Genomic DNA, 13,989 nt, shown 5'->3' with positions numbered 1-13,989 from the left:
ATTCCAATATTACTCTTTTTTTGTCTCTCTATTTAAATTCTGTCCCTCTTTCTTTCCAATGTATTGAATGAAATGATAAATATTTTTAAAAGTTTATATATTTGTTTTGAAAAAAATAAATTGTTAAATGTATTTAATGAGGTTCATTATTGGTATGTGAGATTTTGTACAAATGTGTCTTATAATTTGAGATAGAGAAAGTATAAAGTAAAGTTATTTTTTTTATTTTACCCCATGTTTATTTATAGGAGAATTGTTAGAAAAGACCTCTTTGAAAGGCAAATTGTGCTGAGAGAAAAAAATGAAATTTAAGGACAAAATTTATTATAATATTTAGAAAAACCTTTAATGAATTCACCGAATTGCTCTTCTCTTTAAAAAAAATGTAATAGATGCAGAAAGAGGTTGTCGAACGTTAAAGGAGCAATGTTGTTTACGCAAGTGACCTCTCTGACAGTCATTGTTGTCCTAGCACAGAGGTTGAACTATCATCGAGAAGTGTCTTGATGATTTGTTTGAAAAATAAAGAATGTTTGGTTGGTAATTTAGGTCGCGTGGTTTAACCTCTTGAGCTTATTCTTCATGCTCTATTTGTTTTTAAGAAACAGGGGAGCATTTCTACTCAATATATATGTGGTTTTGCTCAGTCTTTAGAGCTGTCAATTAGGGCCAGCCCGGCCCTAAAGGGCCGGCCTTTGAAGGGTCAGGGCCTAAACGGGCTGGCCCTAATAAGCCCGATTACATGTCAGGGTTCCATTTTTTAAGGCCCGGCCCTAGCCCTCTGGGCTAAAGGGCCGGCCCTCAGGGCCTCGGCCCTATTTTTTTAAAATTATTTTTTCAATTAAAAATTATAAAATATATATTTATAATTATAAAAAAAGTTATTATTCATAAAATTAAGTTTAAGAAAATAAATTTAAATTAATTTACACCACAACAATAAAGAAAACTAAAATATTTATGTCTAATATCAAATAGCAACATCAAAGTGAATACCAATAAAAATTAAACTTAACTAATATTATCATAATAAATAAATAAGGGATGGATGAATGTATTTAATATGTTCATTTCTTTGAATTATGTATTTAATCTTTTATTTTTTTATATTATAATTTAAAAAAAATTATAAACGGGCCTAAAAGGGCCGGCCCTGGCCCTAAAGGGCCGGCCCTTTTATTTTCGGGCCTAAAAGGGCTGGCCCTTTTAGGCCCGATTTATATTTTTAAAGATAAAATGGAAGCCCGACCCTCAATTTTTTCGGGCCTAAAAGGGCTGGCCCTACGGGCTCGGCCCTAATTGACGGCTCTATCAGTCTTGGTTTGTCCTCCAACATCTACTTAGCTTTAGAAGTTGCAAAGGTATTTTCTTTGGACTTGTAAATAGGTCAAAGATAGAAGTTTGAGAACTTAAAATCACTAGGCATACATCTTGTAAAAATGTATAAGCATCAATAGAGAGTGATTTTGGCATGGTCTAATGTTGTTCTAATAAAATTTTCTAGTAGAACTTTCACTGCTAAATCATAAAAGGACACCGCACCCAAACTTAAAAAGCAAACAACTTAAAGAATCAATTTGCTTGTTGCTTTTTCATATTCTTGTAGGTACAAAGATGAGTGTGCAAGAGAACAAAACATACTACTTCTTCCACATAGGTGGCAAGATTATGATAGCTAAAAGGAGATTATATATGATAGTGGGAGAGCATTTAGAAAAATGGTAAGAGAAAGAATGACAATTAATGAGCTCAGAAGCACTATATCTTCATGTTTAGGTATTAAATTGGAAGGATTTAGCATGAAATGCTCATTGAAGAATTAAATAAAAGCGTTTTGGTAGATGTAAAAGGTGATGAATCAAGTAGTAAGATACGTAATAATGTCTAATGACAAATGTGCACATGTGTATATACTACAAGAAGCAAGTGATTTCAGAGATGACGGACAACCACAATCAATGGCAATTTCACACGGGTGAGCTACAATAATTATTAGAAGATGCTTTTTTATGCGTACGAAATGATACTTATATAACAATTGATTTTAGTGTAGGTTAGAACCTTGCTTAGGAAGATTGCACATACTATCACAATTAATTTTGTATCTTCATCAATCATGACATCACAAGAGTTCTTGTTCTTACCTCAATGTGCCCGTATACCTATCCCTCAACTTGGTGTCAAGAAGTGGAAGGACTTGCTAATATGTCCAACTCAAAGGTTCAAAGATGCTGTTGAATTTAGAGAAGCACTCTACTAGTATAGTATAACTCACAATTTTGCATGTGAGTATAAGAAAAATGCTGCTAATAAGATTATAGCAAAATGTAATGTTAATGGTTGTCCATGGAAGATCACTATGTATACTGTAAGGTCAAAGAGTCAAAGTTCTTGAGAGCAAAAACATTTAATAATGAGCATAACCATTATGCTTAAGACAACTTGATTGTAGGCAGGTCATTTAGTTCAAGCTTAGCATCCACTCTTATAAGAGAAGGGTTTCAGGGTTATATTGACAAGTCACCTACTAAGATCATATGAGCTACATAAGGAATATGGTGTGTCATTTAATGATGATCAAGTATAGAAGGGGAAAGAGACAACTTTGGCAAACATAGAGGGATGACTCAACCAATCATACATGCCTATTCCTTGATAATGCAAAAGATTAATAGATGCAGACATAAAATTAGTGGCAAAATAAGAAAGGGATACTGACCATAGGTTTTATAGGGTCTTCATTACTTATAGGTGTTGTATAAAGGGTTTATTAGAAGGATGTCAGCATGTCATATACATTAATGAAACTCACCTTGGTGGACTTTATTAGGAAACCATGTTACTTGTATTGGTACGCATTGCCAATAATGAGTTGTACCATATTGTGTTTACCATTGTAGCGAGTGAGACGAATGAGGACTTGCTTTGACTTATAAGGAACCAAAAAGACATCTTGGGATCCCTTGAAGTTGTCATAGTTTTTGATAGAAACAACTCAATTATCCATGTAGTTGAAATTATGTTTGAGAACTAAAGGCATGCCTATTGTTATAGGCATATAAAATAGAACTTTAGTTTTGAATATTTAAAGGTATATAGAGGTTCGAATTGAAATTCAATAATTAAGAAGGATGATGCATTAAAAATGTTAGACAATATTGCATAAGCTAGGGTTGATGAGAATTTCTAAAAATTCATGAACAACATGCGAGCTTATAGTTCTGAGCTAGCAAGGTGGCTTGAAGATCATGGAGATATTAACAAATGGGCATTGTCATGATTCAAATACAAGAGATGGGATGATATAATGACAAATGTGGCCAAGTCATATAATGCATGGCTCGTGAAAAAGAGGAAACACCGAGTATTTACACTTATAAATGAGCACCTGGAGAAGCTAGCGAATAAATTGTATGCTAGCTATGAGGCAGTAAAATCTTAGACTAATAGAGTGGGACCAATCATCAAATTAAAGTTAAAGGAGAACATAAGACAATCTGAGTCAATGCATGTTATGCAAATTATGAGTTTAAGGTCATATTTGGTAATGGTCATGTTGTTGTGAATCTTGTGTTGAGGTAATGTGCTTGCAAGGCATGGGATATGACTAGCTTATTTTGCTCACATGCATGCACATACATTAGAAATGTGAGTCATAATGTATACACATACTCATGAATGTTATTTGAAGGCAACGTAAGAGAAGATATATTATAGAACTATGACTCCAATCAATACACATAATGTGCCAAGGTTGAATGAGTTGGAGTACACTGATTATCAAACTAACACATCATTATGACCTGTAACATGTGACATCGTCTAGGGAAACCCCACACTAAGAGACAAGAGTCTCAATTCATGCATGTAAGGACATATAGGTGTTCGAGGTGCCATGAAGAAGGGCATAACAAGTGAAGGTGCAGGAACATAAATCTATATTGACCTCACCTTCAACATGTATAACTATTCAACTACTTCCTCAGTATAGATAAACTTTTGATAGAACTTTTGTTGTATTTTGATGTGTATTTATAGCTATCCCTTTCATTTTTTTTTTGTATAAGGGATGAAGTAATTTAACATGGCATGATATTATTCTTACCCCCATGTTATATATGTTTTTTGAAATGGGGTGCCTAGGCTCTTTGTTTTTAGCTAGTTTTGTTTGTACTTGGTAGGAAGACAGACCAAAACTAAGGGAATGAATGTTGCTTGATTAAAATTATTGTTGTTCATTTTTTCCCTTAATATATACTTGTTGTACAGGAATAATTCAGTTGTAATCCATATAAAAACTATTAAATGAGCTTCATTTACAAGTAATATGACTTGATATACATGAAAAATACATAAATTAAGGGGACATTATTGTAAGTGTTCCCAATGTTTCATGATAACTATTAATAATTACATGAAAATTTAACAAATAGAGGGCACATAAATGTCAGTACATAAATTTCATGATAACTATGAAGAATATCATGAAAAACTAACAAGAAGATGATAAATTATATTAATTGGGTCTAACCTTTCATGATAATTATCAAAAATGACATAAAAAAATCAACAAATAGATGGAACATAATTGTTAGTACCCAACCTTTCTAGACATTTACATGATAAGCCTACTCATGTACCATGTAAAGAGGACAACGATTCAAGATAACGTGCACCAATTACATGAAGTCATATAACATGACACGCTTAGAGATGGTCCCTCAATCTAAAACCTTGCACCTCAAGCCTATAAGCTTTGTATCCAAAGTTTATCACCTTATACATTGCACCTAAAGCCTATAACCTTGCACCGAGAGCCTATATCCTTACACCCAAAACTTGTGAGATTGCACTAAAAGCCTATTACCTTGCACCTTAAGCTTATACCCCTACACCTTAAGCTTATACCATTGCACCTTACATCTATAACCTTGCACCCAAAGCCTATACCCTTACACTACAACCCTATAGGCATATACCCAAAGCTTATCACCTTGTAAAGCCTATAAACTAACACCATTGTTCCATAATTACCCTTATTTAATAGAGTGTTTCACTTTAAAATAAACATAAAGTGATTTGTTTATTATAGCTACTTTTGAAGAAAAACACATTAATTACACTTTGAAACACTAAAAATATTTTACATTTTTTAAAATCCAATCCTTAAAAAATGCGTTATATTTTTTTAATGGAGGGAGTATCAATTATACTCAAAATCAGTTTCATTCAACAATTTTATAAATCAATTATATCACAAAATATAGCTATTCATATTTCAATCATACAAATTAATTATATCACAAAATATAGTTAATTATATTCAAAATCAACCATCTAATTTCATTAAAAAATTTTATAAATCAATTATATCACAAAATAGAGTTAATTATATTCAAAATCAATCATAAAAATCAATTTTATCTATAATTAATTCTATCTAATCTTAATCGAAACACACCCTAACACGTTTTCAAACATACACTTACAGTACCATTTGATTCATATGTCGTTTTGCACTACTTTACTTTACTCTTTGTTTGAAAAAAAAGAAAGAAAGAAAAAAAGACATAAATACAAATGACGGTATCAAAGACGACGAGTGAAGTTCCTTCAAAAATTACTGGGTGGCGCTTGGTTTGAATGATATTGTAGATTCGGCTTATCTTAGATTCTCGGTTCGAATCCTACATGCGCAGTCGCCTTCAATAAAAATGCTGCATCTCCGAGGCACCCATAAAGCATTTGTTAGTAAAAATCATTCTATACGTCAAGAGTCTGGATTTGTCTGAGCAAGTAACTCATGTTTCTCGTGATATAGAGTAATGGAATAATTTTTTTTTGAAAAATATAATTATTGATACTTATAATTTTAATATGTTTTGGTATAAGTCTTCACAGTTTTTTCCCCGTTACTCCAGATCCCTCTAATTTATTTCATTTGCATCATTAATTCCTTTGCTTTTGAATATGCCCAAAAGGACAATAAGGTGGCAATAACAGTGTTAAATATGTTCATTTGTTACTAAGTCGTTAATTTGTGCGGAGTGAAATTATGATTTAGTATAATACCAACAGGTTCTATTTCATGTTTTAGTTCCTCCTCAACACAAACATTAACGGCATTAGTTATAATTCAGCATATTTAATATTATTAGTGACATCACACATTCTTTTGAAAATATTAAAAAGTAAAAGGACTAATGTTATTCACGGGATAAACTAGAAGCACTTGAAACAATGGGAAAAATTTACGAAGGACACGTTAAATTTATGGAAACCAATAGTTGTGTTTGCCCAAATTTTCTTCAAAATATTTTCTTACGTCTTGGCTTCTTGTCCGAACCTTTCTGACGAAACGACGTTGTTCTTTAATTGCTCTGTCCCGTTCATAAACAGCCAATTCTCATGAATTCTCATGTTTCGTCTTCGGCTTCTCCAGCACTGGACAATTCTGCATCCACGTTGCCCCTCTCTCTCACCTCTCTTTCCTTTTCAGGGTAGAAAAACTAAGCTACCAACAATTTCAGACTCCAACGAGTTGGATAGAAAAATCACAGACTTGGGAAGAGTATAATTAAGCTTGCTATTACACAGATGAATGCCTTGTGGGTTTCTTTGAAGGATAACATCAAGTGTGGAAGTAAGCTCACTGATGTGGTGAGGCATCATCAGCATCAACCTGCTGTGAAATTGGGAAAGCAAAACAGAAATATGAACAACACAGATAACCATGATAGTAATGGCCATTCATATCCAGTGCTATCTCAGGCTAGTCTTGCAGCTACGACAAGCATGATTCCACCAAAGCTTCATGGTAAGTTCCTTATTTTATACTGATATCAGAATTCCGATGTTTATGCATTTATATATATATATATATAGGGGTTGGGTTGATATCTTTGAAGAAGAAAAATAGAGTTTTAATTTACTGATGCCTATGTTATCTCTAGTTTCTTCATGTCCTATTATGCTACAATTTCAATTTCAGAAGTCAGAAGTACATGTCATGCATATACGTGTTGATGCTAATTAATTCGTTTCTGAAGAAGCAAAACGGAGAGTTTTAAAGCCTTCAAACTTCTCACTATCTGTATAATCTAACTAGTCTGTTCATGGTAAATTGGTTGTTCAATTGCTTCTAGCTACTTGAAAGTGTGTGGTTTAAAGCCTTCAAAATTCTCACTATGCTTCAGCTTGTTGATACTAGACCGTGTCACCTACCGGACAGCTAACAAAGAAACCATTTGATTCTACTCAATGCAGATTTAGAACTCATTTCTTCATATTTCTTTCAAATTATTCATATATCATCTAACTTGTTTCTTTTTTTTTTTTTCCTCCCAATACTTGTTTCTTAGGACAAAAAAGTCACTTGACTCGATAAACCTGATCTGCCTCGTCCATTATGGGTTGGGCTGGCCCAGGTAACCAAGAATAGAACCCAACTAAAAAAATTAAAAAACATTTGGGCCGAAAGACAAAAGAAATAGCTCGGTTGCAGATTTGGGCCAGACACCAGCCTACCATAATATACCCATCCAGACTTGATCCATAAACACACCTTAACTTTCAAAATCCACAAAATTCATTGTATGCCACTAATAAAAGTTAATCCACTTAGTAAGAATTTAGTTCATAATTCACAAAATTATAAGATTATATTCCACTATCAATGCAAAGATTTTATTGGTGGGCGATCGATAAATATTTTTATAAATATTCTTTGAGTTTAAAAATATATCTTGATCTTGGTGAGTCCTCATGATTTCACTTACTTAAACTTTTTTATATAAAAAAAAAAATTCTCAATATGCCCCAACTTATTAAGAGTAAACTATGACATCATAGAAGATAAATTAAACTTATCTTTAAAGGACCAAAGTGGGATTTAAAAGTCCGAGTTTGAAGATTCAATCTGCTATGTTTGTGCTTGTTTTTGTTTCCTCCATTTTATTTTTATCAATGTTCATTTGTAAATACAATAATGAACCTTATATGAGTTCTGTATATTGGATCGTATATTGTGCTTTTCCTTTTGTTTGTTGTCTTGTATATGTGTGCTTATGTGTAATATGCATGTATGCCTCGGCCTAATTTATCTAGTCATCTAGATTAATTTTGTTTTTTTTAATATATTTGATTTTATTTCAGGATGGATTTCTTTCTACTGCAAATTTAAACCATTTAAATTAAATATATACTTTTAAAAATTATCAAATTTAAATCATCAAATTTAAATTATCAAATATAATTTAACGGTTCAAATCTACAGTTTTTTTTCTATTATAAAGAAGAAAAGCCAAACTCTCTTATTTCAAAGTGAGATTCCATGTCATAGAGACACTAAGCTAATTGGCCTAGCTAGTTCATACCATATGCAAGTTATCTAAGTCCATGCTTGTCCGTATGAATCTTTGACAGAACTCAGTGTAGAAGACCCATCAAGGAAAATTGTTGAGATGATATTTCACAAAGCTTGGATGAAAACCTCATCAACTCCACTGAGAAAGGCAAGAGCAGTCTTCAAGGTGAGCATTTCGCCAGAAATGCTTGCGAGATTCGAGAAGTACAGAGAAATGGTGAAGAAAAAAGCCTGTGAGGAGCAAAATCCAAGGCATCCCAGAAGCATTGTTGATGGCAATGAGCTTCTGAGATTCTATGGCACTACAATGAAATGTTGTTGTTTCCATGGGAAAAAATCTGTGCAGAAAGTTAAAATTCTTTGTAATGACCAGTCTTGTAGTGTTTGCCAAATTATTCAATTCAACTTTGACACACAACTCTCAAGAATGTCCACTGCAAGAGCGAAGACTGAGAAAAGTGCCGTAATAGTTTGCAGAACCATTGCGGGAACTTCAATACATGAACTTAATGGTCAGATTGGAGCAATGCAATTTAGTTTGGACAAGTTTGTACTTAAAAATCCCAGCGCTATACTTCCTTGTTTTGTTATAGTTTTTGATTGACATGTATTGCAGGCTTAACTGACCATTACTATCACAGGTTAAAATTACTTGCTAATATGTAAAATTTTACTTAATTTCATATCTATAGTTTAAAAGTTTGTAATTGAATCTCTATCACTTTGAACATATGTAAGCATTAAATATCATAGACATCAGTGAATTTCATTTCATCATCTACTGTTACCCTTTCATAGACATAAATAATACATATTTATTCAAAAGTATTAAGCTTATTAATGTTACGATCTTTCTGGAGTAATCTAGAAAATATAGCTTACTGAAATTCTGGAAACATACTGCTTGTTAATGTTACCTGTATTGCTGAAACAAGATCTTTGAAGCTATGAATCTAGTATGACTCTGAAAGATAAGGATGAAGTATAACTTAACAACCTAAGCTATGAGACTTGACCTACATAATAAAAAGAACCAAACAGCCTGAACTATGAGACTGAAATAATAAAAACGACTGAACTGACATGTGATAGTCATCTCCAAGCACAAGAGGCTACAAGAGGTTGATTCATCCAACCAAGGTATAGAGCGCCATCTTTCTCTTGTAGAGTGTAGTTTCTGGAATAGCCTTCCAGAAGATTCTTGATAGTAAAGTTAATGAATGAGCTCAATGGATATGGACTAAACCCTGCCATTCTGAAGCGCGATTTCCAAGTTTCCAAAGTCTCGTGTCGTTCCACTCTGTCTTCCCCTTCACATGCTATCAAGTTCACAATCTCTCGAGCCAAACAATGTTGTTCCACATTGATCCTGTACCTGTTGTCCCTTGGCATAACATCATCAATTGACTCGAAAACAGGCAAGTAGTAGTTCATTGTCTGAACAAAACGTGGGAAGAAGGGGACATGATTGGTTTCACTTTCTTGCTCAACAAGGGTCACTACCTTGGGACGCAAGCAACTAACTAATCTCAACAAGCGCTCTATTGTCTGATCTTGAAGATGGTGCAGCATCATGGTGAAGTTCACGGCAATGCCTTCGCCAGGTAGAAGCTCAAGGTGTTGTAGATGAACATCAGATGAAGAAACTTCCACAGCATGGAACTGAAATGGAACATTACATGACTGTGCAAGTGCTGATAATCTTTTCCCCACAATCTCAAGCCCTCCTCCTCTAGTAAAAGCTGAAATGGAGTCATCAACTCCAGTTATTCTGATCTCTGGGGGCCCTCCTGGTCGGAAGGCGAGAGCTTGGATAAGACTCACCCATTGGATACCTTGATTTATCTGAAAATCAATTATATGAACCCTATTCTCCCTCTTCATGGCATCAGCAATTGCCCCAGTTGCTGATAAATAGCCAAACTTGAAGTATGGGCAGATTTCATATAATGTATTCATATAAGAAAGGAGTTCAGAAGAAGTAGGTTCATTGCATTTCAAGGATTTGCAGATTTTGCTTCCTGAAGAAGACAATCTAGCCACAAGAGCCTCTAACAAGTATGCTCCTAAACGTTGCAGAGGATTTCCAGAAACAGATACCATTTCACGCAGCTCGGACATCAGCCATTCGCTTGTCTCCATATCATTCTCCACCATGGCATATGCACAAGCACAAAGCATCTCTTTCATGTCCCCTCTAGATATCATCTCAATTGTCTTCTTCCACTTCTCTGCTTCATACATGGCTGTATCATCAGAATCATATGTGGCTGAAATATCTGCATCAGGTCCCAGCATTGCTGTCTCCAACTCTCTTAGCTTTTGGCTGAGGTCATTGAGGTCTGGTGTAAGTGTCAAGCAAGATTCAAGTGAATACTGTGGCTTTAACATGCCTGATTCTGATTCTGCGCTTCCATTAGCTGATGGAGAACTTAGACCAGGATTACTGTTACTTGTTGAGCAAGATGATTCCAGAGTTTGAATAATGGAGGAGTTATATGATTCCAGAGTTTGCACAGAGCCATAGAAAATCTCATGTTTCTGAGATGTCTGCATTGTAAATTAACCACTTCTTTTCACTATCCTCAGTGAATTTTAGTGTGGCCTGTATGTGGGTCTTGATCTGCACAAAGGGCAAGAACATGCTTGAGGTTAAAGATGTTTGGAATATATTACTCACAAGAAGGCTAAAGAAAAAGAAAGGATTATTTATGGACTAAATGTTGTTCCAAATCTGCTAGATTGAGCTTCTTGATTGGATGAAAAGCATTGAAGGTAGAGAAATACATGAATGTTAGTGCATATTCTGATTTTTCATTTTCCTCGCCCAAAGCATGTTTTGAAACAGTAGTTTTGAAACTCCAATGTTTATCGAAATAGCCTCTGGCAAAGTCAGTACATATAAAATCTTCAATAAGTTGTAATATTTAGAAGTCATGAATAGTGTGTCTCGTTTCTTGGACTCAATGAAATACACAGGAGAAAATGTGTCTTAGTTTTTGGAGAAATGATATGAGGACTGACATGAAATATTGAAAAACTTAAGGACATTAAAATAAAAATTATTAAAGCTATCACTGCTAAATTTCAAGGTTACTACTAGCTCATTTCCAAATAATAACTTGATCATATGAATGTTATAAGAATATTTTGAGTTTATAATTTTAAGAAGCCTCGCCATTTAAAAAAAAATCAATTACTTTAATACGAGTATCATGGCATCTCATATGGGGTCCTTAAATATAATTTCCCCCTTCATTTAATGCCACTGTACCGTCAAGCATAAATTGACAAGTTAGATATGAAAACAAATGTTTTTTAAGGTAGGTCAACGATTTGAAGCGTCCAAGTATTGAGATTTAGACAAGATCGGCTGGTTTAAATCTTATTTTGTAATGCAGAAATTGTTTGTGGAGATAAGTGTCTTTGTAAGGATTTTTTGGAACTATAAGGCTTGTTCTTGAACTTTTAACTCATTATAACTCAATCCTTATAATTTTAATTCTAAAAAATATAATCATAAAGGCTAAAGTTATTTTTTATTAAAGCTTAGGGACTAACGTTTTAAGTCACTACAACTAGAAAAATTTAGTTGCATTGAGTTATATAGTGATTGAGTTTTGATTGAATCAAAAATATAAAAATTTAGCCACACTGAGTTAAAATTTAGAATTGACTTACAAAGAAGTTAAACAAGGACAAATGATTAACCTTCTTTTTATAAAACCAACAACCACCTACTTCACCTAGCTTAGTTAGTATTGAATTATTATAAACTCCTTCCAATCCAACATTGAAGCAGTTTTTCTTAAAAAAAAATCACAAACTAATAAAGTCCTCATTTTGTTTTTCCATTTTACCCTTAGTGCCAATTACTAAAGCACTTTGTAATAAGTAAAAGATAAATTTACATCAGGATGTAAGTTAATAAATACAAGGGGTAAAATAAAAAAAAAATTATATGTACTAAGTTGCTTTTATTTTGAACTAAGATTAATTTATATTTTGGACAAAAAAGAGTACTAACTTAGCTAATAGAACTTATAATTTGGGTCAAGTCTGATAGAAAAGTCGAATAAAGTAAAAAAAAAAAAATTAAGAATAGGCTTCTAAAATTTTTTTCTACTTCAGGCTCATCTGGCAGCTCAAATATGCCCAAACTCGAAACGGAATAGCGAATTCTTGTTTTATTATCAATAAAATGAAATTAAGCTTCACTTCACTTCAGCCTTCTCTTAACACTCGTAAATCCTCTCCGAACCACCAGTTCGTACATTTCACACCCCTAAATTGAATTTCAATGTTCCAATAATTTTTTAAATATTTTACTGTAGTTTATTTGATTAAAAAAAATCAACTTTGGTGTGTGTAGGAATCTTCGTTTTCACATCCCAGGATCATTTCATCGACACAGAAAATGAGATTTCTGAAACACCCATTATATTGATACGGAAAACACCAAAAAAGCAATCAATAAATTATCGAAGCGCACAGAAACATGGAGGAAAATAGATTCTGATCAAACATAACCCAGAAACTTGATTGATAATCACTGACCACAAATGAATGAAATCAACGAGAAAAGTTCGATAATCTGAGTCTCCTACCTTAATAAACGAGAATGTTTACGTTCAAAGCCAATATTGTAGAAACCTGAGCTCAACCTCATGTGAACACGACGACGTTCAGGTCACATTTTCTGGTTTGCCTTCTTCGACGTTGAAGAATGAAGAAGCTCACGACGCATCGCTGTGAAGAACTTCTCATTCCCTTAATACATGTATTTTATTTGGATTTGTTGATTTATAGAAAGTTTCGCTTTTGCGAAATTACTCTTGTGCCACTGACATTTCCCCCACGTTTATCATTACCAACGGAAGTCGAGTGGTAATATTCAAACACCATTCAAGAAAATTATTTATAAATAAAAATTAATATAAAATGAATTATTATTAAAAAATAAAAATTGATTTTTTTAAAAATAAAACCTGCTATTAGTTCTTACCTAAATTTACTTGAATAGTTTTGAATGTGATTTTTTTTATTTCTTCACTTTCTTTTAAAATTTATCTTATTTTATTATTTGCGATAAGAAAGATATGTTTAAAACTAAAAAGATTATATGAAAAATCTCATATGGAATAAAGTTGCATTTAATAACTAATATATAAGGCTTGAGATTTTAAGTTAAAATATATCGTCCTTTTGCTACTCTTGCTCATTTCTTCTCTCCCTTGTCCCAAGTGATCACTTCCCATTCTTAACAAATTGAAAAAATTTTAGACTAACTAAACAAATAATTTTAAATACATAAATTTTAGATGGAAAATTTAAAATGTAAATCTAAAATTCAAATCCAAATACATCAATCCAAATGCTATCTTGCTGAATTTTAATTTAGCACAATTCAATTTATTTTTAACTTGATTGAAATTCAATTCCTAAGCATACTTGTATAAATCGATTATTAAATTAACCATTTAAAACATTGGTTCTTATATTTTAAAAAGTAAATTATATAAACTAAATTATTTCTTGAAATTTATGAACTAATATTTTAAGTAGCTAAAATTATAGGAACAAGTTATACTAGCCTACTAGGTTGAAATTTAAGGAATAAGTTT

The 13,989-nt window shown here is 32.8% G+C and overlaps 2 protein-coding genes across 2 annotated transcripts; one reads left to right on the top strand and one right to left on the bottom strand.

Annotated features, from left to right (window-relative positions):
* Positions 1-6,444: 6,444 nt before the first annotated feature.
* On the top strand, positions 6,445-9,114 carry LOC129303764 (uncharacterized). Its single transcript, XM_054943279.1, has 2 exons — positions 6,445-6,817; positions 8,425-9,114. Exons 1-2 carry the CDS (start codon positions 6,598-6,600, stop codon positions 8,967-8,969), a joined length of 765 nt encoding a protein of 254 aa, XP_054799254.1. The 5' UTR covers positions 6,445-6,597; the 3' UTR covers positions 8,970-9,114.
* A 92-nt stretch (positions 9,115-9,206) lies between these two features.
* LOC129303763 (scarecrow-like transcription factor PAT1) lies at positions 9,207-13,113 on the bottom strand. Its single transcript, XM_054943278.1, has 2 exons — positions 12,973-13,113; positions 9,207-10,988 (listed from the first exon to the last, which is right to left on the bottom strand). The coding sequence occupies exon 2, from the start codon at positions 10,919-10,921 to the stop codon at positions 9,458-9,460; it is 1,464 nt and encodes a 487-aa protein (XP_054799253.1). The 5' UTR covers positions 10,922-10,988; positions 12,973-13,113; the 3' UTR covers positions 9,207-9,457.
* Between the last annotated feature and the right edge of the window lie 876 nt (positions 13,114-13,989).

This window comes from Prosopis cineraria, unplaced genomic scaffold (genome assembly GCF_029017545.1).
Source record: "Prosopis cineraria cultivar Desert tree isolate PC_DT_omini unplaced genomic scaffold, ASM2901754v1 PC2, whole genome shotgun sequence".
Lineage (NCBI taxonomy): Eukaryota > Viridiplantae > Streptophyta > Magnoliopsida > Fabales > Fabaceae > Prosopis > Prosopis cineraria.
Note: the sequence above shows the minus strand (reverse complement) of the source record. Positions and strands in the feature narration are given on the sequence as shown.

What these genes read in the sequence shown, in the direction of transcription:
- LOC129303763 (XM_054943278.1), bottom strand. Translation starts at nt 10,921, where the DNA reads ATGCAGACATCTCAGAAACATGAGATTTTCTATGGCTCTGTGCAAACT.
- LOC129303764 (XM_054943279.1), top strand. Translation starts at nt 6,598, where the DNA reads ATGAATGCCTTGTGGGTTTCTTTGAAGGATAACATCAAGTGTGGAAGT. An exon ending in GATTCCACCAAAGCTTCATG is followed by an intron (nt 6,818 to 8,424) that starts GTAAGTTCCTTA and finishes AATCTTTGACAG; the next exon opens with AACTCAGTGTAGAAGACCCA.